General features: G+C 46.8%; 1 protein-coding gene across 11 annotated transcripts in view; it reads left to right on the forward strand.

Annotated features, from left to right (window-relative positions):
• Positions 1 to 27,576, forward strand: part of ZFHX3 (zinc finger homeobox 3) — a 327,850-nt gene that overhangs the window by 110,042 nt on the left and 190,232 nt on the right. For 8 of the 11 annotated variants that reach the window (XR_012647534.1, XM_075009159.1, XM_075009155.1 and 5 more), the window contains 2 exons: positions 1,809 to 4,570; positions 9,114 to 9,610. Coding sequence is in view for 10 of the 11 variants with exons in the window: in XM_075009159.1 (XP_074865260.1) it covers positions 1,855 to 4,570; positions 9,114 to 9,610 (3,213 nt within the window). In the remaining variant the exon portion in view is untranslated. Of the gene's footprint in view, positions 1 to 1,808; positions 4,571 to 4,884; positions 5,007 to 9,113; positions 9,611 to 27,576 lie in introns of those variants that run through there. The other 3 variants (XM_075009156.1, XM_075009158.1, XM_075009157.1) reach the window with 2 other exon arrangements.

The raw sequence follows: 27,576 nt of genomic DNA on the forward strand, positions 1-27,576 counted from the left end.
GCATAGATGGTAAATCAGGAAATTCTACACCAAGTTCCATTGTAGGAAAGAAAAAGAAATGTGGGTGAAGGACAAAACAGGAAGAAAGAGCAGATATAACAGGTATGTTACAGGCTAACATATTCTGGAGCATAAGCTTTCATGGACAAAGACCCACTTCGTCAGATGAGAGACCCAAAATATCTGTTAGTCTGTAAGGTGCCACAGGACTTCTCGTTGTTTTTGCAGGTATAGCAGATTTACCAAATGATCCATTACTCAAATAACTTTGTTATAGTCAAGTACTATGTTCAGTGAATACTATTTGTGTCACTCTCTGTTGCTGGTGAGATGCTTCTTGGCACATGTTCAACTCAAGACAAAATTATGTATAATTGCTCATAGTAGCTAATATTTGTCTCCTATGTCACCAATCCCCATAAGTATTAGTTAAAATTAATTACATGGAAATTGATATGTTATGTATTTGATGGTGTAACAGTTCAACATAGTACATGTTCAAGAGGGTGTGTTTGTGAAAGGACTGGTTTGTTTTTAAATTTCAGGGCAGACAGCTTTGGAAGACTGTAGCAGCCCAGGTGTCTTTCACCATAGCTACTAGTAGGGCTAATAGTAGGGAAGGGACCTGTGCCAGTGTAGAAAGGAATGCAGGGGGCAATATGGCTGACGCACCAACCCAAGAAGGTTACTTCTGCTCCAGCAACATTTTGAATAAATTGGATGGCCCTTATTAAGAACAGAAAGGAATAGTAAAGGTAAAGGCATGCAATATTGAGAGCCTGGGTGAGTTTTATGTATGTAAATTCTCATGCGTCAGTGCATAAGCCAACCACCGACAGATGCAAGTCGCAAAGAAGTTTTATGCATAAGCGGGTTGTGCTCACTGAGATTTGATGACCCTTCTAGAGCATTTTGATCGTGGCTCCTGAAACAGGATACTGATCAAAACAGAGCCTTGATTTGATCAGTCTGGCAGTTTCTACATTCTTAAATACTTTCATATTGTAATACTGCTACATGTTTGGCTGACTTTTACTGATTAGGTATCCAAGTAGCTCAGTCTCTGTGAGTATGTCTTGAGTTTGATGACCTTAGGAATTGGTCCAGGTTTTGGTGATCCATGCCAGAGATGAATGCGTGAAGGGTGCAGCAATGTTCTCTCTATTTCCCGGATTTTAAACAGAGGACCATGTTTTGAAATGAGAAAATCCAAGTTTGGGAATTCCTTGCTCTGTATGCGTGCTGAGAAAGTATATGAATCTGCATGGGAGTGAGAACAGAGTGTGTCTGTGGTCCATTTTCCATAGAGATTTAATGTTGCTGCTGTTACTTTATTTCACTGGAGTTTCTCAATTCTGTTTCACTCAAGGGCTTTTCTAGTTTGTCAGCTTAAATTGATCCCAAGTTTATTAGAGATGTAATGCAGTTACTAGTCTTTGGTGGGCTCACCACACCTCTGGCCATGCCTCAGTCTGACTCTGACTTTTAATACCTCTATCCCTAAGTAACTACAGAAGGTCAAGGCCACATTTTCCTCCTCCAGTGAGGAACTGATTCATGCCCCCCCCCCACCCGCCAGTTGTTCCCTCTGCCTCAATTCCTTTGCACTATCCTCCTTGCCTCATATTAGGCCTTTCAGTTGGGTAGTTTTAGTGGGGCACCATCTCCACTCCAGGGCTTTGACTGCTCTAGGATGAAATGGTCGGTGTGTATTATAGTGACTGTGCTGTGTGGAAATGCACTATGTGCCTTCTTTAACTTACTCGCCTTTCTCTTTCTTTCTGTCTCCTCCCTCTCCTTGCCTTTAGGTCCAAGCCGTAGGGGGTGCAATGAAAGCTCCATGCAGGCCTTACCATGGAAGGCTGTGACTCGCCTGTCATCTCTGGGAAGGACAATGGGTGTGGCATCCCTCAGCACCAGCAATGGACTGAACTCAAGAGCACCCACCTCCCTGACAAACCCAGTGGCATGGAGCAGTCCACAACTGAAAACCATGGGGCCCTAGACAGCCTAAGGGTCCCCTTTAATGAGCGCATTCCAGACAGCAACAACTCAGCTGGCCCCAACACTGAGTCCACTAGCAAAGAGGTCAGCTGCAACGAATGCTTGGTCTCCTTCACCAGTTTACAGACCTATATGGAGCATCATTGCTCCAGCACCCACCGACCCCTTCCTCTGAGGGAAGAAAGTGGGAGCGATACCAGTGAGGAGGGGGACGAGGAGAGTGATGTGGAGAACCTGGCTGGAGAAATAGTCTACCAGCCAGATGGCTCAGCATATATTGTTGAAAGTGTCAGCCAGTTGATCCAAAGTGGGGGAGCCTGTGGCAGCGGTAATGGGGCTCCCCCTTCATTTGTTATGAACGCTCTACCCAATACTGGGGGCAAACAAGGAGAATCTTCCTCTGCTGCACCCGGGTTCCCACAGATCATTAATACTTTCCACATAGCCTCATCTTTCGGGAAATGGTTTGAGGGCTCAGACCAGTCCTTCCCGAATACCTCAGCCCTGACGGGCATCAGCCCCGTCTTGCACAGCTTCCGCGTTTTTGATGTGCGACACAAAAGCAACAAGGATTACCTGAACAGCGACGGTTCTGCCAAAAGTTCCTGCGTATCCAAAGATGTTCCCAACAATGTGGACCTCTCCAAATTTGATGGCTTTGTGCTCTATGGGAAGAGGAAGCCCATACTGATGTGTTTCTTGTGCAAGCTCTCCTTTGGGTACGTCCGCTCATTTGTGACCCATGCAGTGCATGACCATCGAATGACTCTGAGTGAGGAGGAGCGGAAAATTCTTAGCAATAAGAACATCTCCGCTATCATCCAAGGGATAGGCAAAGACAAGGAACCCCTTGTAAGTTTTCTGGAACCAAAAACCAAAAACTTTCAACACCCTTTAGTTTCAGCAGCTAACCTCATAGGCCCTGGACACAGCTTTTATGGTAAATTTAGTGGCATTCGAATGGAAGGGGAAGAGGCTCTCCAGGCTGGCACTGCCAGTGGAGCAGAGCAGCCACAGTCAAACATATTGGCGCCTGGTGCCCTCTTGAACCTTGGTGGGCTGACCAGCTCGGCTCTGAAAACCCCAATTACCTCAGTTCCCCTGGGCCCGCTGGCTTGCAGTCCTACCAAATCCTCTGAGGGAAAAAACCCTGGAGCAGTAGACAGCGAGAAGCAAGAAATGGGTGACCAGGATAGCCTCTCAGAAAAAGCAGAGCCAACTGAGGAGGTGGAGGAAGAAGAGGAGGAGGAGGAGGTGGAAGAGGAGGAGGAAGAGGAGGAGGAAGATGATGACGATGACGACGACGAAACTTGCAAAGGACTGTTTCCAAGCGAGTTGGAGGATGAATTGGAAGATAGGCCCCATGAAGAGTCTGGGGCTGTGGCGGGTAGCAGCAGCAAAAAGGACCCTGCTCTCTCAAACCAAAGCATTTCTAACTCTCCCTTAATGCCTAACGTGCTCCAGACCTTGTCAAGGGGCACAGCTTCTTCTAGTTCTAATTCTGCTTCTTCCTTTGTCTTTGATGGTGCAAACAGGAGGAATCATTTAAGCTTTAACAATGAGGGTGGTGGAGCCAGCATGGCAGAGGGCAGCAGGCGGTTGGACTTCATCGATGAAAGTGCCAATAAAGACAATGCCACAGCACCAGAACCAAATGAGAGTGCAGAGGGCGAGGATGGGAGCTACATCTCCCATCACCAGCATGCTGGTCCCCTCTGTGAGCTTGGGGGTGGGGAATGCCCCTCGGGGAGTGGCGTGGAGTGCCCAAAGTGTGACACTGTTCTGGGCTCCTCACGATCACTAGGTGGCCACATGACCATGATGCATTCTCGCAACTCATGTAAGACGCTCAAGTGTCCCAAGTGCAATTGGCACTACAAATACCAGCAGACACTTGAGGCACACATGAAGGAAAAGCACCCCGAGCCAGGTGGCTCATGTGTGTACTGCAAGAGTGGGCAGCCCCACCCCCGTTTGGCACGGGGAGAGAGCTACACTTGTGGTTACAAGCCTTTTCGTTGCGAGGTCTGTAACTACTCCACTACTACCAAAGGCAACCTCAGTATTCATATGCAGTCCGACAAGCATCTCAACAACATGCAAAACCTGCAGAATGGAGGGGGAGAGCAAGTCTTCAGTCATACTGCTGGGGCAGCAGCAGCAGCGGCAGCAGCGGCAGCAGCGGCAGCGGCAGCAGCAAACATTGGTAGCACCTGTGGGGCCCCCTCACCCACCAAACCAAAAACCAAACCCACCTGGCGGTGTGAAGTGTGTGACTATGAAACCAATGTTGCTAGAAACCTTCGCATTCACATGACCAGTGAGAAGCACATGCACAATATGATGCTGCTTCAGCAGAATATGACCCAGATCCAACACAACCGGCATTTGGGCCTTGGCAGCCTGCCCTCCCCAGCTGAGGCTGAGCTTTACCAGTACTACTTGGCACAAAACATGAACCTTCCCAACCTGAAGATGGACAGCACTTCCCCTGATGCCCAGTTCATGATGGGTGGATACCAGCTGGATCCCACCAACTCTATGGCAACTATGGCTCCAACGCTAGGTGAGGTTGAAACATTGTCCTGTTTCTGCTTCTGTCATGTTTGGGACAGGGTGGTGAGGGAGGGGTTTTCTTTGTGACATAAGGCTTTGTGGGTAGATGGGTGCTGTGCATCCAACTCTGTTTTTCACAGTCTGATTCCAAAATGCCTGTAGCCGTCCATGCAGTATGTGTGTAGTTTGGTGAGTCACAGAAGGAATAGAGACCCCTCTTCTCCATTCTCACCCTAATTTTTTCTCATCTTCAGAAAATCTTGGCACCCTCTTATGTTCCTGTGTATTTCTTGTGAACTTCAGGAAACTATATGGATGAATTGAATATGGAAACAGTGAAGCCACTAAGAGGGGATGCAATGGGTGAACATCGCTGATTGGATTGTTAAGGGTTCTCCAGTACCGGCAGCAAGGGCACCTTATACTCCCTCCTTGGTTTGGAGAGGGTAATGCATACTATTGAAGGGGGTTTAATGAGAAATGGGGAGGTCTTGTGCTTGTCAGTTAGATTGTATTAATGAAGGCAGGTGATGCGTAAATGGTTATGGGGATATGTATCTGGAGAAATGAAAAATATTAATAATTGGTAGGTCAGGATAAAGGTGATTGACAGTTGTGATAGATGCTTGTCGGGTGAGTGAGATTTGCTTGCAGAAGGGCATGAGCAGAGATGGTTGTGATGGATGCTGGTTTGAGATCTGAAACTCCAAGTTTGACCGAGAGTTGTTGGGTTAGGAAGTGTTGAGCAAAGATTGACTGGTGCAGGGAAGGGAGATGAGCCTTTTATTTTGAGGGGGGTGGTTGCCATCTATACAGCACATTCTCTGAACAGGCCTTTCAATTGTACTTGTTTACCTGAAAACAAGGCTTTATTGCTGTATTTAAACAGACATGTTGATACAAGTTGAACTTCACTAGTCCAACACCCTTGGGACGTGACTGGTGCTGAATGAGAAAATTTGCCTGATGACAGGAGGTCAATATTTTCCAGCACATTACTAACACTTCCACTGCTATCTGGGCTCTTAGAAGACAGTTGGGGTAAATTACAGCTAAATAACAGCACGGAACACTGAGAGCCAGGACTGGCTGTAAAAATAAATAAATAAATAAATAAATAATAAAACAACAACAACAAAACAAAAAAAACCAAAAATCTTTCTGGGACCACAGGAAACTTGGCCACACCCATGATAAGTGGTTGTCCAGCTAACTAAAATCATGCTGGATGAAGGATGTTGCTGGACAAGAGAGTATCAGACTAGATAGGTTCAACCTGTATCACAATTGGTGCTGTGTGAGACACTAGCAAAGGCATGGTTCCTGCCCCAAGGAATTTTACTATCTAAGAATAAAGTTAGAAGCTGGATTATATCTCTTTGGGAAAGGCTGATATGCTTCCAGAGTCAGTTAAAGGACTCATCCGCGTCTTCACTTAACAGAATCTTTGCTGTAGTGCACACACCATGCATACATCTTAGTGTATTTGAGCCTTCCACTGCGAGTCCCATATGAAACAGGGAAGCATAATAGAACTCTACCGTATCTGCTCCAGGAAGAGTCTCTGGCATTTACCAGCCGAAATAATCCTTCCTCTGCATCCTAGTTCATGATAACCAATTACATGAGACTGCTTTCAGAAATTACCTGTGTAAGGAGAGCACCTACTTTATCCTACATCCCTCTGACCTGAACTTTTTATCCTGAATGCTGTCATTTGTGATCTTTTTCATCCGTTGAGATTGGACTGGCTTGCTCAGTCTAAGACCATTACTTCTCAGGAAGTACTTTGTGGGCACCCATGACTCCAGAATTAGAGCTTATTGCCACGCAGAGGGGCTTGATGATCTTAAATTTTAAAAGCAGGAAAAAGATCACAACACTGAAAAGGAAAAAGAAAGGAAAACAGAAGAATGGAAACCACTACAAACAAAACTAAGTAGTTTTTGTCCCTGTATCTGTTGTCCAAACTTGTGTCCTTGAGGCAGGTGGCAGTGGCTTTGTCTTTGCTGTGACTGTTTTTATAAATGGTTGCCAATAGAAAGAATTTCCACCAATTTACAATGTAGTTTGTTGACATTGTTAACTATTGCAAGTCAGCATGTTCATGGTTTCTTCACATACCCCAGCCAAGTCCCCAGCCCTGCATACATAATTTCTAGGTAAGTGTTCCTGAGAGGAAGTTTGAGTAACTTAGCTGTTGACTTACTCTTGAGTGACTCCAGTTGAATGCAAGCATTTTGAATGTGCCTCAGCTTATTTGGGAAGTGATGTGTGACTTGTGCACTTTGTGGCATTAGAAGTCATGCGACAGATCTTGAGCTGGGAGTTGCAGGGTAGAGTCCCTTGTCAATAAGCACTGGACAAAAGTAGCTGTTAGGATGAATTTTTTACATTAGCTCTATTAGAGTGGCTTTGTTCTGCATGGATGCATTTTAAACCCCCTATCCTCGCACTTCTTTAGTCATCTGTTCCTTTATAATTTGCTGCTTATAAACATATTCATATTCACTGTTTAGACAGCTAGGCAGAGGATGTCTTGCCCCTTTTTATACGCTGAGTCCCAGACCTGTCTGTGACTTGTAGGTCTGAGCAGAACATTAGCTATTCTGAGGACTTCATTTCCATTCAGCATAATTTCTAATTGTGGACTGTGGTTGGGATGGATTAGCTCAGAAGAGAGGCCTGGAAGTGTGGCCTGATTGGGCATGCGTAGGTAATATGTAGAAAAATCTTCCAAGGGAAGCAGAGGAAGCCCAGTTGTTTGAGGCACTGACAATGCACGGCTTGTACATTGGCAAATGATCTTGGGTGCACAATATTGACCTGAAAGAAGAGGGAGCAGATGAGCAGACAGTATAGCATGGGGGATGCTAGAGGAAAGGTTCCTAATCTGTGTAAGCCTGGGCGTATGGAAGGTGGTGCATGTGCAAGCAACATGGACTTTCCCCTCCAGCCTTTTCTCCTATCACTGTGAGAAACTGTAGGTGCTTCATGGGCATGGGACTCATGTTCCAGTTACCTGAGCATTGCAACCATTGTTCTTCCCTGGCCAGAGAAGTAACCATCATTCTGGCAGTGCCTCTCCACAGGGAAAAGAGGCAGCACGCAGACTGCACTGAGCACCTGCCTCAGGAAGGGTTTGTATGGAGTTGTGGATTCTGCACAGGCCGCATGCTGCTCAGCAAATTCAGACTTCTCCCGTTTGCCGGCTGTTCTCAGCAAATGATGTATAGCGTAGAAAGGAAGATCATTAAGGAATAAAATCTCTGTTGATTAGCTATAGACTTGAAAGCCAATCAGACTTAAAAATAACCCCTTAAACTGAGACACGTTCAGGGTTAATTGTTGAACAGAAACTAGCTAACGTGGGGAGAGGGACGAGAAGCAGAGACTGGTGTTGGGCTGTTTGCTTTGACATGAGATCCCGGGTAATAGAGAGGAGTCTTCCCTCCTTCCGCATCCTCAAGCCTTCTTCAGGATATTAATAAGAGCTTGCTGTATTAATTTACTATAAGTAAATAGAGGTCAGCTCTTGGTTTAGCTGGGTCAGGGATAATTTGAAGAGTGGGGATATGACAGAGTGAGCGTGAAAGCATGCTTCCCTCTGACTCTTTTCCTGACTTACTCGCCTACTTGCATTTCCCCAGTTATTAGCTATCATTCTTTCCCTGGCCATAAGATCTCCCTGGCCTGACTTTTCTTGAGAGCATCTACCATTCTGAATTTCTGTTTGGGACCAGTACTGAGGCTTACTGCTGAGACCATGGCCCTTTTATTCCACCTTCTCCTATTGCTAGTTGCAAAAATGAATTACTTTTGTTGCTGCTGCAACATAACTTCCTAATCACACTGTTTGTACAGCAATGAAGGGTCCTGTGGCACCTAATAGACTAACAGAAAAGTTTTGAGCATGAGCTTTCGTGAGCACAGACTCGCTTCATCAGATGCTCATGAAAGCTCATGCTCAGAACTTTTCTGTTAGTCTATAAGGTGGCATAGGACCCTTCATTGCTGTTACAGATCCAGACTAACACGGCTACCCCTCCGATACTTGACTGCTTGTACAGTACACCATGGCTAAAGAGTCTCTTCTCCAGCGGGGGCTGGGTTTGGATGTCTTATACATAATCTTTCTTGTCTCTTCCCTGTTAACTGGCCTGCCTGGAGAGAACTAATACCTGAGCAGTAACTGCAGAGGTGATAGAGACAGCAAGGGAGAGTGTCCGAGTTTACACAGAGCAGCGCAGTGGAGACTGTCCCTTCTGAATGCTGTTGGAATGCAACTTTATCTTCTCTCTGGTTTGCACAGACTTGCTGTGCTCTTGGACCAAGGGCTGGTTAGCAGGTGACTGTCCTACTCTGGGCCCAATGGCCGTAGAACCAGATCTGGGCCCAGGATACCAACAGAAGCAGACATGGAGTAAGGAGAATTACTGTGTCTTGCTTTTGTCCAAGGATTTAGTGGATTTATGATGGGGCATGCTGGGGAAATGAATGGTCTGCTCTGCTTCTGTCCTAACTTTTTGTATTTTTCTCTCATTTTTGTGCAGTGGGTGGAGAGATCCCTCTGGACATGCGGCTGGGAGGCGGGCAGCTGGTGTCCGAGGAGCTAATGAACCTGGGTGAGAGCTTCACGCAAACAAATGACCCATCACTGAAGCTCTTCCAGTGTGCCGTGTGCAACAAGTTCACTACAGACAACCTGGACATGCTGGGGCTGCACATGAACGTGGAGCGCAGCCTCCCAGAGGATGAGTGGAAAGCAGTGATGGGGGATTCATACCAGTGCAAGCTGTGCCGCTACAACACACAGCTCAAGGCAAACTTCCAGCTCCACTGTAAAACCGATAAGCATGTGCAGAAGTACCAACTAGTAGCACACATCAAGGAGGGTGGCAAGGCCAACGAGTGGAGGCTGAAATGTGTGGCCATTGGGAATCCTGTGCATCTGAAGTGCAATGCCTGCGACTATTACACCAACAGTCTGGAGAAGCTGCGCCTGCACACAGTGAACTCCAGGCATGAAGCCAGCCTGAAGCTTTACAAGGTAAGACTTCCCTTCTCTTTATCTTCCTTGTACGGGAGCCAACTGTCATGGTGAAGGAAGAAAGCAGTTCTGCGCTGGGGTCAGAGAGGTATTTTAAACCCATTCAGCCTAGTACCTCAAAGGGACTTGGCCCCAAGCTCAGTGGGAGCACACATCTCTCAGGTTGCACTTTGTTAGCAACTCTTCTAAGCTCCCAAAGCCTGAAGCCAAGCTTCTTAACAGTGATAGTGACTGCTGGGTGCCCAACTTTGAGGCTTCTTAGAAGGGCTGAACACTTCCCTCTGAAAATTCGATCCCTTTCCATTGTGTCACGTTGGACATCCCAAATCTGAAGTGGTGTCTTAAAATTGCATCCCAACAAGCTCCTCCTCACAGCTAATCTGGGAAAGGATTCTGCTAGCTAGAGTTCACCCCTCTCAGGTTGCTCCTCCCTGCGAACCACTTTCAGAAAGCCCTCCTATCCCAGCAGGAGCTCCATGCAGTGTGCTTATGAGAGCATGGAGAATGCATGTGTGCAGTGTCAAAAAAGCTGCATTACCTTGTTTGTTTTGTGCTGTGTATGTGGGAGTGATGGGAATGAGTGTTTAAACCTCTGCTTGAGCCTGCTGGAAAGGGGCGAGAACAAATTCTGTTGCTATCTACAGGGAGTTGATTGAAGGCACGGTCAAACTGACCACTTCCCTAGGACATTGTGTCACCTCCTTTCATTACTGCCCACCTTACTCCCTGACTGCTGCCATGGTTTTTGTCTCTTTTTTTACCTCTTGCCACCAGCTTTCTGACTTTTCTCTAAGCATCTGTTACCTTCCTGGCTCATTTCGCTCTCCTTCCTAACCCCCCTCTGAGCCCTGTAAACTGTAACCCAAGAGGAGCGCTGGATACAGTAAATAGTCCTTTCACTCGCAGAGCAGAATTACTCCAGACGTTTTTATTGATTTTCACTGGACTTAAAACTTCACCTTTTTCTCTAATCATCCCATAATGGCTTTAGTATGAACAATCAGGTACAAATCGCCATAAATCTAAGCAGCCTCACTTCACATACCTTCTGCTGACTTACACATGCTCAGTCTCTTGCTCTCTTCATATTTTGCTCAGTGGGAGAAGGGTAAGCAGGAGGAGGGCAGAACAGTTTAGCCTGAGTTAGACCAGCCGAAGACTCACATAATAGTAGCAGGGCATGCCGTGAGGAAGCTACTGGTCATAGAGACCCCGTGGATGTCACTTCGGGGCATCTGTGAAGAGCACTGTTGTTGATGTCACTTAAACTAGCAAAATATGCACAGCTTTCCTCAGAAAATGACCAAGTTCATGCCAGTCTCTCTGCTTTCAAAGACTCTGTTTATGAAACTCAAAGAAGCCAGGTGGTGTATGAGAGGGAATTTGCGGTGAAAGTGGGACCAGGAGAAATAGCACAAGGGCTGGAAGAGAATGTTTGAGTAGAATGGCCTGTCTGTGTACCAATCAGCATTATACTTCTTTCAGACTCTTTAGAGTTTGTGGGTTTTTTTGTTGTGTGAGAACAAGGCAATGGTGACAGGCTGTAAAAATTCTTGGTTCAAACCCTCTGTCTCTCTTGTGCTCTCTTGCGAGAGTACTGGCTTTCTCCCACATACCATGCCAAACAGGAAAGTGATAAAGAGGTGTGGTGGGGAACGGTTTTTTAAAACCATGTATTGAAGGCTTGTGCAATGCCTTTCCCAGGTAGGCAAAGGAATTCATTCTTAGGGACACTTGCTAAATTCAGCCCTGATGAGTACTTTTTAGATTTGTGACTCTCGTTTCTTTGCGAGGTGAGAGGTCCAGTGAAATAGCCATGCAATAGATTTCAGGAACTTTTTGTACTATTTTGGTATCAAAAGCCTGAGCTTAGCAATCTACCTGTCTAGTATGGCGTGTGTAAATTTCTGCTAGTGTAGCTGTATAGTCCCTGAAATATTGTATGGAATTCATTGCATTGGTACCCCAAATACTTGCAATGTAAATTGTATAAGTCATGTTGCTCGTCTTACTTAGGTACATCATGCTGCCCTTTGAACAGAGAACACTGACAGAGTTCGTGTTTGTTTTTGTGGAAGCGCTTGACAGTAGATAGTCACAAGGAGGTAGCTGTAGATAGATAGCAGTAGATAGAGTTGCTCAATGAGGTCCTTAGCTCAGAGTTTCCAGTCTTTAAAATGGTTTTAGTGCCATGGAGCTGTGATAGCTGAAGGGTGGAGTGGGAGAAGGGTGGAGTTCATGGACCATTTTCTCCTCTCTTCTCTCAGCCCTTCGTGTGGTCTGCAGTAAATTGAGATTGATTGGATGTTATTTTTCCTCTTGCTAATGTAATCCATTAGCCTGGCACATGCATAATCAGTTTAGAGCACAGTTAACTGGATGTAATCGAGTTCTTCCCTGTCTGCTGGAGAAAATCCTCTCCAGATGCTGCCTGGGTGAGAGAGCACATGAAGCTTATCGCACACAATCCTTCTTACTCTGCCTCTTGGCTGTTTCCTTTTAAAATCGTGTTATTGGCCACTTGGTTTGCCCAAGAGCCACTTCAGCAGCAAGTGGTGGAGCTAGAAAATGTGATTGTGAGCCCTCATTAGTCAGCAGTATGACAAGGCTGTGAGTCCTCTCACGCCACACGTCTGGTGCTTTCTAGTGAGGGTGGAGAGAGAGATGGCTTGGAATTTTACCACCACCTGTTTCTAAGTTCCCAGTGTACCAGGATGTCTAAAGTCCAGTCCCTTCTTCCGCAACGCTGATTAATAGGGGAGAAGTTTTCTTGGGGGTGGGGGAGGGTCATGTTAATTTCTCACACTGTTGAATACAGAGAGATCTGATAAACAACTCCCACTCCACTCTCTCACCACACCCAAGTTGTCAAACCAGGGCTAGTGTGAAAATCCTGAGAGCAGCTGGTATCAAGAGGAGTGTTCAAGAGGTCGCTCCTGAGGCTGGTTTTGTTCAGCATCTTCATTGATGATGTGGATATGGGGATGGACTGCACCCTCATCAAGTTTGCAGATGACAATAAGATGAGGGGAGAAGTAGATGCACTGGAGAGGGGGGATAGGATCCAGAGTGACTGACACAAATTGGATTGTTGGGCCAAAAGAAATGTGAGGAGGTTCAACCAGGATAAGTGCAGAGTTCTGCGCTTAGAGTGGAAGAATCCCAAGCTGGCTAGGGGCTGACTAGCTAAGATCCAGTTCTGCAGAAAAGTACCTGGGGATTCCAATGGATGAGAAGCTGGACATGATTCAACAGTGCGTCCTTGTTGCCAGGAAGTCTAATGGCACTTTGGGCTGAATTAGTAGGAGCACAGCCAGCATTTTGAAGGAAGTGATTATTCCCCTTTATTTGGTGCTGGTGAAGCTATATCTGGAGCAGTACATTTAGTATTAGGCCCCTCACTAAGAAAGGTTGTGGCCAAATTGGATGGTGTTCAGAGGAGGGCAACAAAAATGATTTAGAGGGCTGGGACACAAGACTGATGAGGAGAGGCTGAGGGAACTGGTCTTATTTAGTCTGCAGAAGTGTGAGTGGGTGATTTGATAGCAGCCTTCAACTTCCTGAAGTGCGATTCCAAAGAAGATCGAGCCGGGCTGTTCTCAGTAGTGGCAGGTAAGAGGAAGGAGCAATGGTCTCAAGTTGTGAGGGAGGGTCTATGTTGTATATTAGGATTTTATATTCAAATTCAGCACATTAACACGTGGTTTGAACTGGGATGGGAATTTTCTGAGTCACTATAGGGGCTTGTCTGCATACTTGGCTTAATCCAATTCATGACCTTCCCCCCCCACCCACACACACCTCCACTCTCTGATTTGCTCACCTTGATCATTTTTTTCTGATTTGTCCTCCTTGATTACTGTTTTTGGTTCTCTGTGCCTTAAATATTGAGTCTGTTCTGGTATGGCTATGGTCTGAAGAAGTAGGTCTGTCCCACGAAAGCCCACCCAGCAAAATAATTTATTAGTCTTTAAAGTGCTACTTGACTGCTTTTTGTTTTGATAGTATATAGACTAGCACGGCTCCCTCTCTGTTACTGTTAGGACAACCTGTGACACTAAGAGGGTGATGAAGCACTGAAATAGGTTACCTTAGGAGGTGGTGGAATCTCCATCCTTGGAGGTTTCTAAGACCAGGCTTGACAAAGTCCTGGCTGGGAAGTTTTAATGCGGGGTGGTCCTGCTTTGAGCAGGGGGTGGGCCTAGGTGAGTTCCTGAGGTCTCTTCTCTTCCAGGTCTCTTCTAATTTTCTATGATTCTGTGAAATATTTCACCTCTGGATGAGGCATTGCGGTCTATAAGAGAAGCATGGGGCTAGGAGCCAAGTGACCATTCCAGGCTCAGCCATGACGTGGGTGTTCACTTCCTGTCTCTGCAACATGGGAACAATAAAACTCCTTCTCCTTCAATGCCTTGAGACTTACAGGTGAAAATACAAAGTATCCAAGTTCTAATTCCGGGTAGGTTAGCAAAAGTCATTTAGATTTGGCTTCCCTATGAAATGTGGGGAGGGGGGTAGCTCATCTGACAATGGGAGATGCAGTTCCTGGTTTGTTCCTGATCCATTTTACCTAGGGCAAGAGGGGCACCTGGGGATAACTGGAAAGGATATTGCAGATGATAGTGAAATGCTGATGAAAACAGAATTCTTTCAGCTGTGCTAATTGCTGTGTCTGCTCTGCAGTGTCACTGAACAAGTAGTAGGAGTGGGAAAGTTACAGGATGGAAGGCTGTAAATCAGCAGTGGGAAACCTAGGCTAGTATGTAGCCTCATGAGTGGCCCTCTTTCCTCCAAGTGGGTACAAGACTATCATGACCAAGACAGTTCCTGGGGTAGGGTAGTTTTGCTAACTGTGCTTGCATACCTAGAATTTGCAGGGTAGACTGATTGAATCCTAGCAGCCACACTTTGATTGGATGCAGAGGGAGCGCACGTCTCTGTGTCAGTGTTGTGTGTAATTAGCACACGCCTTACTTCACATACTCTTGCTTTAAGTGCATGTCACTTCAGTAATACTGGTAGGGAAAAAAAGACGACACAGACAGAAACCGTCAGACTCTGGCAACCTTGCCTGTGGATAACAGTAAACAAAATGTCTCATGGGTGACACATGGGACCCCTGATGAGCCACTTGCAGCCCATGAGTTGCAGGTTGCCCAGCAGAGCTGTCAGATATATTGAAAGGACCTCTCCAACTTCCCGCCATCCTTGCATGCTGCTTCTCACCTGAAACAAAGAAATGCAGTTTATGCATCACCTTGTTTCTCTGTGGTCTCTCTGGATGTTCAGGCACTTGCCTAAAACAGTCAAGCTAATGTACAGTCTCTGAAGTGCAGCCCCTACAAGGCAAGCATGGGGATGGCTTAATACCAGTGCAGTGCACTGCACCATGTGACAGTCCCTGGCTTATTACATCTTGGTTTTGGTCAGTGTTTTTCACCTGCAAAGTCTGTTACCCCAAGCAGGTAGGTGGGGACCCATCCATGCTCTTTCACGAGATTCCAACAAGGGTCCCACTGCTAGAGGAGAAGCTAAGACCTGTCCAAGTCCATTGTAGTGATAAGGTTTACAAACGGGCACCTTCTCTAGGAGAGAGGCTGAGAAAAACTGTGTTCTCCATCCCATTAAGGTTCAACTATACATTCCACTAGAGCCTATTATGTAGATGGAGTTTCTAGAGGGGATTAATTCAATAAAGCAGGACACTGGCACAGTTTCTGGTGGGATGTTTGGCAGTAAGGTCTCTGTGAAGATCCGTTTGAAGTCAAAAGAGCTGTGTTAGAGCCGGAGCCTTGGCTGGCACCAAAAGAACACAGAGTTTCTCATGTTTGTCAGAATAATGAGACTGTCCAGTGTCCATGCCCTGCATTCTTTGCAGCCGATATCTCAGTATTTTGCATGGGGATAGATCATTTGGAGAGAAGTCTCCTTCGGTGGCATGCTGGTTGTAGACAGCTATATGCTGCTTCACTTTAGTGGCAGCAGTGGGAAGCGGAGACATGTCATTTGTGCCTGGAATTCCCACTTCATAGTAATTTCCATTGTTGAAGCTGGTCTGCAGTTCACACTGTGTCATGCTGGAGAGACTCCCCCTAGATGCCCGTCTGCTCAGAAGAAAGATATAGATCTCGTCAGACAAGAGGCAGGCTCAGTGCTTCTGTCTTCATGCAGTAGAGAAGCCCTGAAATCTAGGTGCTGCTATGGGTTATGTGCGAATGGTTGACCCTTAATTGCCTTTATTTAACAAATGAGGAAAGGACCTAAGAGGGGGGCCCTCATATTGGCTGTTGACCCCTTCACAGGGTCACGAGGTGGTTATATGGGAGTCACAAGCTGTCAGCTCTGTGGGACTAGCAGCCCTGAGTTCCCATTACATTAAATTCCCTCCTCCTGCTTTAATTTATAAGAGGTATTGCATTTGGGTGCTTGCCATGTAAAACGAGGTCATCAGTACAAAAAGTTTAACACTGACTCACCTAACATTTGTGAGTTCCCTTTTTTCTGTGTGGAGGTGCATTAGGTTTGTTATGGACTGTGACAGAGTACTCAGAGCACCACTAGACCATGCCAAAGCAAGAGATACAAAACCTGTGGACTTATCTTCACTCCTTCCTTGACCAGCTTCCCCCACAACACACCTTTCAAGATCCATGGTCCTATATAGGCCTAGTCCAACATGTAATGTTCCTCATCCAGTGCACTAAATGGTCCAGGAACAAATGTGTGGATGAAACCAGACGTTGTAATTTTGTATGCAGTCCGTCATGTCTGACGATGACGTCTTGAGTTTGCACAGGCTCATTGGTTGTGGACTCGCATGTGGCTGAGGAGTCCAAGCTTTGAATGGCATGGGCATTCACAGTGGGGGCAAGGGAATTGTCCTGGCTCTGTTGGTGCGGCTGTTGCTTTCTTCCTCTTACAAGCATCAATGACGTGTACACATCGCTGCTCTTGAAAGTTGTCATATGCGTTGTACGAGAGCATGCCAGCCTGTTCGGTCTTTTGCATGCTGCTCTAGCTGATCTGGTTTTAAACCAGCATGAGCAACGTTGGCCTTCACACAGTATTTATGCCTCTTGCGAGGCCTACCTTGATTTGTTTTGCCCTGGGAGAGTTCACCGTAGAGGAGTTGCTTAGGGATTCTTGACTCCTCCATTCATATGACGTGCCCTGTTCAGTGAAGCTGGGCTTTCAGAATCATGGCTTTAATGCTCGTGGTTCCTACTCTGTCCAGGACTTCCAGGTTCGTAACTCTGTCCTGCCATCGAATGTTCAGTAGTGACCTCAGGCTGTGTGTGTGGAAGCGCTCCAGCAGTTTTATATGTTTTTCTGTACAAGTCCAGGTTTCACAGCCATACAGGAGACTGGTCAGGACTACAGCCTTGTACACTTCCAGTTTAGTGGACTGTCGGATGTTGTGCTGATTCAACACTCACGCTCTCAGATGTCCTAGTGCCCGGCTGGCCTGGCAGATTCTGGCATTGATTTCTTTGTCAAGGGAGCCATCATTGGCTATCACACTGCGAAGGTACTTGAACTCCTCTACTGTTTTTAACTCTGTTCCTTCAATAAAGATTGAAGCAGGGAGAACAGCAGATCCTGGAGCAGGGTGAAACAGCACCTCGGTCTTTCCTAGGCTGATGGTCAAACCAAAGAGGCGAGTGGCATCAGCAAACTTGTTGACGATGAGGTGGAGATCAGATTCCTTGTGTGCCATAAGTGCACAGTCGTCAGCAAAAAGGGCTTCAAGGGTGAGCCTCTCAAACGTCTTGGTTTTAGCATTCGGACGAGGAAGGTCGAAAAGTGACCCATCAAGTCTGCATTTTATGTAAACTCCATGGTCCAGGTCCCTAACTGCGTGGCTGAAGATGCACGTGAAAGAGGTTGAATAACTCTGCCAGCACACACCCTTGCTTCACACCATTGGGTATCTCAAATGGATCTGAGGACTCACCTTTGAAAGAACAAAGCTAGTCATGTCGTCATGGAACAGGCGTGTGAGGTTAACAAATCTTCTCGGGCAGCCAAGTTTTGACAGGTGTGGCAGACCTCAGCCTAGAAGCTGTAGCAGCCTTCTAAAAGGAAGATATGCTGGCTGGTGGGCTAATGCTTTTTTGTTTCCTGATTAAGCCCAATTAGGCTTAATTGGGAATCAGCCACAGCTGAGTCTAATCAGCACTCATGGTCAGCTGAGGCCCTGCACTCCCAATGAAAGGCTCCCCACCTGGTAGCAGGGGGGAAGGTTTTGGAAGGCACACCGGAGAGCAGGAGGAGGAGGAGCAGCAGCAGGAGCAGAGTGAGAAGGTACTGCAGGGAAGCGGTGGGCAAAGTGGCCCAGGGTGAGGTTGGTACATTGGGGCAGGGGTGAAAGCCCTGCTGGCTGTTTCTTGTCCTCTTAGGGACCCTGGGCCAGAGTCCAGGGTAGAGGGTGGGTCTGAACTCCCCCCACCCTTCCCCAGAGGGTTACTCCACTGGAACAGGTGCGGGCCTGCAAGGGGACTGGCTTTGTCCTCCCCGTTCTGGACTTGCCTATGAAGAGGATGGCTTGCTAAGCAGACACACCTGCTTCTGGAAAGGCCTGGGCAGAAAGGGAGTCTCCGTGAATCTCTGAGACATAACAGAGAACTGCCAGGAAGCACAGGGACCCACACGGGCTGACAGGGGAAATTGTCAACACAGGATAATCCACAGGGCTTCTCTGCTGATGGTGTCCAACACCTTGGTCAGGTCTATAAAGACAGCATATAGATCCAAGTTCTGCTCTATGCACTTTTCCTGGACCTGACGAACAGCAAAGATCATGTCAGTGGTGCTGCGGCTTGGGCAAAAACCACACTGTGTCCGTGGTAGGTTCCCCTCTGAGATGCTGGTGATCAGACAGTTGAGGATGACTCGAGCCAAGATGCTTCCCACAGTACAGAGAAGGGAGATGCCCTGATAATTTCCACAGTCAGCTTTGTTGCCCTTGTTCTTGAAGAGCAAGATGATTGTGGCATCCTTAAAGTCGTTGGGCATGTTGTCTTCTTCCCAGATGCTGATCAAGGTGTTGTGAAAGGCTTCAAGTGACGCTGGTCCTGCCACTTTGAAAATTTCAGCAGGGATACCGTCCATCCCAGGGGCTTTGCCAGAGCTGGTCTGGCTGATTTGCCTTTTTGACCTCATCCATTGTAGGGGGCAGGTCAAGACTGTCTATTGTGGGTTTCTGAGGGATCTGGTCTAGGGCCACGGGGTCGACAATGGAGGGTCTGTTGAGAAGGTTGCTGAAGTGCTCGCTCTACCTTTTGTTGATGCTGTTCTTCTCCCTCAGAAGGGTCATGCCATCTGCAGACAGGAGAGGTGTAGTATGTGGCTTTGAAGGTCCATATATAGCTTTGATAGCACTGTAGAACATCTTGGAGTTCTTGGTGTCAGTGTAGTATTGAACTTCATCAGCTTTACTTTCCCACCACTCATCTTGCATTTTGCTAAGAGCCGTTTGTGCCTGGCTCTGAAGGTGTTTGAAACGATCATGTTTGGAGATTGAGGACTGATCATTTTGCCATAGCGGAAATGCGTTCTGTTTTTCCTCTAAGATCTTCATGATGGCTTCATCATTTTCATCAAACCAGTCTTGGTGAACCCCCCCTTTTTTAGTTCTAGTGTTGACTTGGCTTACTCCATCACCAGGGTTTTGAACTGGTCCCACTTTTGTGTTGAGCCTCCAGTCAGAGGTCCATGGGACATGAGCACTTCGTCAAGGCAGGCTGTGAATTTCTCACAATGACCAGTATGTTGCAGCTTTCCAATGTTGAAGGAGGGTCTGACAACCTTGAGCTTCTTGCGGTGCAGTGGTGTGATGTGCAGCATAAGGACTGATCTGACGAGTCTATGATCAGTCCAGCACTCAGCTCCCTGCTTGGCTCTGGTGATCTTAATATCTCCAATGTCCCAGCTGGGACTGATGACATAGTCAATCAGTTGCCACTGTTTTGATCTCGGGTGCATCCATGTGGTCTTGTGTTTATTGGCTTGCCTGAAGAGAGTGTTGGTAATCGTCAGGTTGTTTTCTGCACAGAAAAACGATCCAACGACCTGGAAGGCAGTTCTGCAACACTCTGGGGAGAATGAGGGCATGTCAAGGCACCGCAGATGGCATGGCCATCCACTGCAGCCTAGGAAGTCCCAGCCGTGACAACTTTTTGTACAACTGGAACCAGGCTTCTGAGGTCGAGAGAGTGGCACTGCTCCTGTACAATGGGTTTTCCACTTTAAACATTCTCCCGCACAGGTTCTTTGCACATTCTCCTCACTTCCGTCTACCTCAAAGTTCTACAGCAATGGCGGAGGGGCAAAGCGACAGGTAGAGGTGACCACCGGGAGTCATAGCTCCCAACCTGCAAATAGGCGGCCTGTGGTTTTTGGTCGCTCGACTCTGACCCCGGGATGACAGAGGAGTTCAGCAGCATCCCATGCAACTGAGCATGCCTTTTTAGGAACAGCACTGCTCACCCTCAAAATGAGGGAGGGGACTAGAAAAGGCATCCCAAAAATTGCTTATCCCAACCAAAATGGCCAGCATGCTGCAGCTCGCATTTTTCCCCTCACATCAGTCGAAAAACAGTCAAAAGAGATGTGATACTTGCAGCATGGAACGTTTGCACCCTCTTGGACGGGGAGAATGCAATGAGGCCTGAGAGAAGAATGGCCCTCATGGGAGGAGGACTGGTACGTTATAACATTGACATAGCTGCCCTGAGCGAGACCAGACTGGCAGAGGAAGGATCCATCTGTGAACCAAAAGGAGGTTACACCTTCTGGAAAGGCAGGCCAGAAAATGAAGACAGAATCCATGGAGTGGGACTTGCCATCAAGACATCACTTCTGCACCAGCTTCCTGACCTACCAACTTGCATCAGTGAGCGTCTGATCAAGCTCTGCTTCCCCCTCAACACCTCTCACCATTTTACAGTCATCAGTGCGTACGCCCCCAGGCTGACTAGCAGCGACGAAGCAAAAGAAAGTTTCTGTGGGGACCGTGACCATTTTGTGAAAGCAACTCCTCCTAGTGACAAGCTTCTCCTGTTGGGTGACTTCAACGCCAGGGTCAGCAAGGACTGTAGGGCCTCGAAAGGGGTGCTGGGGCATCATGGTGTTGGTAACATGAATGCCAATGGCCGCCTTCTGCTGAACCAGACGTTCACTGTGCTCTCAAATGAACTTTTACAGGAAAATAAGACAAAAGCATCCTGTCAGCTATGGGTGAATATTTCATTGATCACTCTGCTCTGACCTGTCCTCATGCTCCCCGGAAACCTGCACACGCTTTCACAGTACAAACCTGGGAGCTTGAATCCAGAACTTTGCTAGAAACAGAAACCAGAGAATTACAGGGGAGGTGGGGATGCAAAGGGCTCGGGCAAAGTGGCAGCAGCGGTCACTCGGGCAGTGGGGCAATACACGCAACTTCCTGCATAACTCCACTGCCCCTTCCCAGGTGGGGTTCTCTGCTTCCTGCTGCCACAGTGAGTATGGGGGTGGGGTGGGTTTGAGACCTGCTACTGCCCCATGCTAGGCGTCTCACTAATTCCCTAGGTCAGCTCGCTCTGGGGAGGGTGCTTCAGGGAAAGGGTGCAAACAGGATGTGTGGGGGAGGAGCAAGGGCTTGAAGAGGCAGGGGTAGAGCAGAGTTTGGAGAAATGGTTTGGAGTGGGGATGGGAAGGGGTCTAGGGGTGTGGTGTTGCTCTGTGCCCTGCCCCCAGGAATGGACCTGAGAATATGTGCTATCTACTTACATGAAACTAGATTTTGGACCTTGTGTTTTTCTGTGACACTCAGAGTGCCTTTCACAGACCTAAAGAAGAGCTCTGTGTGCCTTGAAAGCTTGTTCCTTTTGCCAACAGGAGCTGGTCCAATAAAAGAAAATTATCTCCCCAACCTTGTCTGTTGAATCTCCTGGGACTGACATGGCTATAGTTACACTGCACAGCAGTAATCAATGGTTAGCTAGGGAGAAAAGCAATTCCTATGTCCTGTCTTGTAGAACTTGTCTTAGGGAATGTCACCCTCTGGGTGACCTGCCTGTAACTGCAAAGACTTAAGAGCACACATGCACATACGTACACACACGTACATTAGGGTGACCAGGCATTCAGTGGAAACCTTACCTAATGCTCTTTGGTGAATGTAGATACCACAGGTGCAGGGGCCTGGTAATCCTTATTCCCCCGTGTGCCTGCTGCCAGTTGTATCAGGAGGTCCATGGACCACACATTATCCTCCAGCTGACTCCAAACGGATGCTTCTGCTGGTGAAAAACACTGCAGTCTCTCCCCCAAGTCTAAAGAGAACTCCAATAACGCACCCCCCAAGCCAATAAAACAGCCATCCATCTCTGAGTGTTCAGGGAAGAAAGGATAAACCAACCCTGCAATAAACATACTGCAGCTGGAATCTGCTTTGCTCTTTCGCCATGGAACTTCTTAAGCCATTATAATACAGGTAGCACACAGTATCCATTTAACTCCTTCAGAAACCTAACCCTTGGACCTTCACGCTCTGTGCCAACTTGCTGCACTGCTTTTGCAGTAAATCAGATGTTTGCATTTGATATGGGACCAGAAATCATGTTCTGTATGATTGCCCCTTTATAGGGTTTCAGACTGAATGAATTTAGAGCAAAAAACCTCATGCTAAATACTTCAAAAATTTCAAATAAATGTGATCAGCCTTTCTTTTCAGACACAGCTTGTTCTTGCTTTTATAATATTGTCGTATGTACTGACCCATATTCAGTCAGTGTCCTAGTGAGGAGAATGTGGTTTGTATAGTGATGCAATTGGAAAAGTGCTGCAGATAGGAGTCCAGATAGACTCCAAAGGCAATAGGAGTGAGTGCTCCCAGTCTAGGGGTTGGCAATATAGGAGCAGAGCTGTCTCTCAGCCCTTAATCTAAAATCAAACTTCAAAGAGTCATGGGAAAATCTGAATTCAGTTCAAAACATTTGTCTCCATTTTGTGCCAGTCTTTGACTCTAAAGGTGGAAGAGCTGCTCATTGTCTCAGTCGCCCTGACTTCACTTACCAGCATGAACAAGCCTGTGAGCTTGGCTTCTGTGTGTCACTGCACTGAGCGGTGGGATGGAGGGTTTCAGGGCTTCTTTCGTAGCTGTGCTAGGTCTTGGTTGTTATCCCCATGACTAGCATTGTGAGCAGAGTACCTCGAGTCCTGTATGCCAGTGCTCATTGAATTCACGCTTTGTTTTTTCTCAATGCAAGCAGAGAATGTATCTGAATGTTTTACTGAAATTCTGCAAAGTATTGTCTGCTCATCCCACTGTGCCAGACTTGTCCCAAACCCTGGTTTCAGCAGAATGGGACTGCTCTTGACTCCAGCCGGCTGACTTCAGGGGACGGAAGGAAGCAGGGCAGTTCAGGGGACATTTGATATGGCCAATTCTCTTGGCTCTGAATAGAGCAATGTGGAGTTACACTCTGAAGATTCTGATTACTGACTTGAGGCCAGCAACCTTGGTGGTTGTTTGGAACTGCTGCTAATGGAAGCCCTGGATTCCAGAACTGTGCAAGAGGAGCCTTGAGCTCTGTATTTTGATCAGCTGAAGGGAAAGAGGTAGATATAGATGTACTCACCTGACTACATTTATGCCTTCTGAGTACAGCTGCAGATTTGAAAGCTCTAACTGGGAGAGTTAAAATGAGGTTTACTAGAGGTTGGTATCAGGAGATCTGTGATCCCCAGGCTTTTGGGAGGCATACCACTATAAATTGCACCCCATTAGAAAAGATTGTTCCAGTAGCCCTTTTCCATTGCTTAGGTCTGGGTCTAAACTATTCCTTGTAGTGGGTGGCTCTAGACATGAGAAGACTACATCTGGAAGAGATCAGACTAGACAAATCCAGATACTCTGTGGTATGCTTGTGTTGCAAACCATCTGCTAGGCAGCTTGTCCTACCAAAAGCAGCTCATTCATTCATAGGCTCACTTACTGCCATCTGCCTAAAGAGTCCACAATCCCAAATGGGTAGGCTGAGGCCGTACTCTCAGATTCCTATCTTGCAGAGTATACCATGACAAAGCTGAGAGATGCTGTTTGGAATGTTAAGTTGTGTTGCTTTTTCCCTTCCCCGGCTCTCCTTGCCATGTGAAATGGGTACCAGTGTCCTTGCCACAATTTGAGGATGCAGACATGTTGCAGGTCACGTGGCTATAGGACTTTTCAGTGCCTCTTCCTCTGTTTATACTTGTTCAGTAACATTGCAAGCCCTGAAGTCTCCCTTGTTAGCAGAGCCCTTTGTGCTGTGCTTTTCCTGATAACAAATAATCACTTAGCCCTATAACATCACAATCACACTTCTGTTAAGTGATGAAAAGGGGCATGTCACTGGTGCAGTAGTTCAGCTGTTCAACACTTGGGGTGACCACTGAATAAGTATTTCCAGCAGTGGCTCAGCTTCCTAGTGTAGAGGGGTTGGGGGGTCTAGGTGTGCTCCCTACCTAGAGAGGGAACAGTGTGATGTGAGATTGGCTCTTGATTTGTCAGAGTATGTTAGAAATACCACTTTGCAAGTCACCTTCATTCCAGGATGTCTCCTAAGGGCAGTGTGCTTTCTTTGGGCAGTGATAGTCTGAAAAGTGGCTATGAACATGGCATTTGTGGTTCTCTCTGATCTCTCAGCCCATTTAAAAAGGGCATAGTTTACAACAAAAATGTTTTTCTGACTGCCAGCCCTGCAAATTGCGCTGAACTTGAAGAGTCATGTGGGTCTTTTCCCTCTTGTGCATTGTTACTTGCAACCAAAGAACAGCAAATCTAGTTATTTCAGGACTTAGCAGTGAAAACCTAACATCTGAAGATTGTGTTTTTAGTTATAGCAGTGCAGCCCTCATAGGGCTCACACAGGTGTGTCTGCTTGTAACTTAGTAAACAATCTGTTGGTGATGCACAAGGTGGAACAGACTTCATCTGGTTCAGTCTCAGCACTCCTTGGCTTTTTAGCGCTAAGAGGAGTAGGAAATATTAACTAGTTGTTTGTTGGCTGGCCTGATTTCCATAATACCTTGGATTGTTCCCTTTCTGACAGCCCCGCCTCTCCACCCCCTTCCCTCCCGAAAAAACATGTCTTGATCTATTCCTGTCCTCTTCCTTTGTGCTGCTTTTAAAAAAAAGGGAGTGGGGAGAGAGGAATGGAGACTACGATGGAGATCTGTGTTGCCAGCCTCTGATTGGTCAGCCAAGTGGAACTGAGTTTTGGACCCTAGCTTTCTCACTTTTCCATATGTTGGTCAGACTTTCGCAGCTTTGCAGCTGTCTGTGGTTTAATCTGCATTGTGTACACTAGTTTGGCTAGAAGTGTAGGTGCTGTTTCATTCTCTATGGGTCTCTTTTACCGGTTCTTGTATCACTCTGCTTATCACCCAGACAAATGGTCCTTTTCGTGATCTGCAAGCCTACCTACCTAGGGCAGTAGGAAGAATGGAGAGTTGATGAGGTAGAGGTCATGTTGCTTTGGTGCACTTTCAGGGGCTGTCAGCCCAGCACGACCTCTTCACCCATCAGCTCTCTTGTCATAAGGATCACAATTAGGGAGTACCATGGCCTGGTGCTTTCAATTTATTCTGTTTTGGAAGTTCTGAAAAAGAATTAATGTCCTCTGATGTGCTTCTGCTGTCCAGTGGCATGACCCAGGCCCTTTCCATATCCTGTATGTACTCTGGAAAGCCATGTCTTACCACTCTTCCCCCTTTCTTTCTCATGCTCAGAGAATGATAGGTTTAAAAAAAACACAAAACAAAATGAAAAAGAATACCTGGGGAAGTTTCAGGCAGCAGTTACAAAGACTCTGTCCACAGAAGGGAAGCTAATTACACAGCTAATTAATCCAACATGTTACAGATTTTTTATGAGTCTATTGAGCACATATCCTGCTTGAACAGACTTTAGGGGTCCTGTTCAGAATGTCTCCTTATGCCACCAAAGACTGTCACTTGACAGCCTGGGGTGTCCTGTTACTTCTCTGAAGTCTGTCAAGAAACTGGTCCTGGAGCGTTGAGTCTAGACTTCACTAGAAATAGCCAGCGGTCAGAGATTAGCATCTCTTAGTAGTTCTGATTAATTGGCATCTGCAATATTATCCCAGTGCCCGTACTCTTCCTCTGAGCACTCCCCACGTGGTTGGAAAGCTCTGGGAGTTAGACAAGCACAAAGAAGGGGAGGAGCTTGACATGGGACACGAGCATAACAGAGGCACTGGCTGCCTCAGGGAAATGAGTCTGGACAACTGAGCTCTCAACTTTGAGGCCACCTCTTCAAATTCAGCCTGGCTCTGAATCCAAAGCTGCTACCCTCTTGGCAATGTGGCTAGTCTGTTGAGGTGACCACTAGCACACCTGGCACTGAATTGGCACACTTGTTTTCAATGGACGGGAAGTCTCAACTTCCATTTCACACCAAGGGCTGTGGTTTATTGTCAGAGCAGCATAAGAAGCCTGTCAGTCCAGCACCCTTCACCAGCACTGAATTTGTTTAAAATTGAAATGATGCAACTGATTTTTGTGTCTATCAGCGTTAAAATTCCACTCCCCAACCGTCTGAAGCCCATGTGGCTGCCTTTTGTGCTGCCCTGGAGGAGGTTTGGTGGTAGTTATTATTTAATTCTGACAGAGTATGTTTAGGCCCCAGGAAGAGCAGTTATTTTGGGGTGTATTCCCTGCTGGTTTGGGATTTTATTTCCCTTTTAAGATAGCAGAAATGAAGAGTATCTGTAACTTTTCTTCACGTTGAAGTTGCATCCTCATGACAATGGGAATGCATATGGTATTTGGTGCGGTGTTGGACTGAAATTATGAGCAGAAATGGGTGGATGCTTTTTCTGTGGTCTGCACTATGCAATAGATCAGACCAGCTGATCAGGATGGTCCCTTCTAGTCTGAGAGTGGTGTGTTGCTTTCAAAGGACAGGTGTTAGGCAGGAAAACAGCAAGAGAGATCCAGCAGAGCAGAGATTGGTTGGTGGTAATGTGTGCAGAAGTCTGAAGGGGGTGGACAGAGGTGGATTACTACAGGGAATAAGGGGAAGAGTAAATGTAGTCAAAAGGAGGTGGAGACTTTTGGGTGCTTAGATCCTGGAGCAAATCTGTTACTGCAGTTGATTCAGCGTAATTGATGTGCCTTCATTTCCCACAGCTGATAAAGATTATATCAGCTTGATTTAACAGTCTCATTTACTAGTCCCAGTGCACACTTATTTTAATGCACTTCAGTTAATGAGGTAGAAGAGAGCATGAGGTGTTACTGTTTATACCCAGTCTGTGCAGAGGATTCTGGTGGAACCTACGCACAGTCCTTCCCATCTGCTCTCAGAGGGCCAGCTTCTCAAAGTGGTTATCTGCACTTCAAAGAAAAGTTATTGGCTGTATTTATGTAGGTACTACTGTGAGTCCTGCAGGCTGGTGCATAATCCTCTTTTCAGCTTCACTTTGGTACAGTTCCAAGTTGGAAGGGGCTGCTGTCACCAGCTGGCAGCATTTTGGAACTAGAGCAGGGAAGTCTTGAAAGTAAGCACAGCTCAAGTGCCCCAGGACAGATGCAGGACTGCCTCTCAGGACCTGGGGAAGTCACTGGGGCTGTAATCAGAGAAGTGCTGCTGAGCTCTGAGTCCCCTCGCACCTCTGTTCTTGCTGCATTGAAGCCCTAGGGTCACAATCGGGATCAAGGCCAGAACATGTCAGGCTGTGTGTGTGAATGTCAGGTTCCAAATTGCTTACCATTGAAAGTCTTGTCCTATGAGTAGAGCGGCTGTCTCTTTGTCAGGACTAGCATGTAGTAATTAGCAGGAGGTAAAATATTGGGCAGAACAAAACAATGAATAGTTTCCACACAAGGTAATACTTGCTGGAGTTTAACTTGACCTGCCAAGGAGTGAATAGTGCAATTGCCTTGGGTTCACTAGACTTTTACCTTGTGTTAGGTAA

Source organism: Carettochelys insculpta, chromosome 14, assembly GCF_033958435.1.
Source record: "Carettochelys insculpta isolate YL-2023 chromosome 14, ASM3395843v1, whole genome shotgun sequence".
Lineage (NCBI taxonomy): Eukaryota > Metazoa > Chordata > Testudines > Carettochelyidae > Carettochelys > Carettochelys insculpta.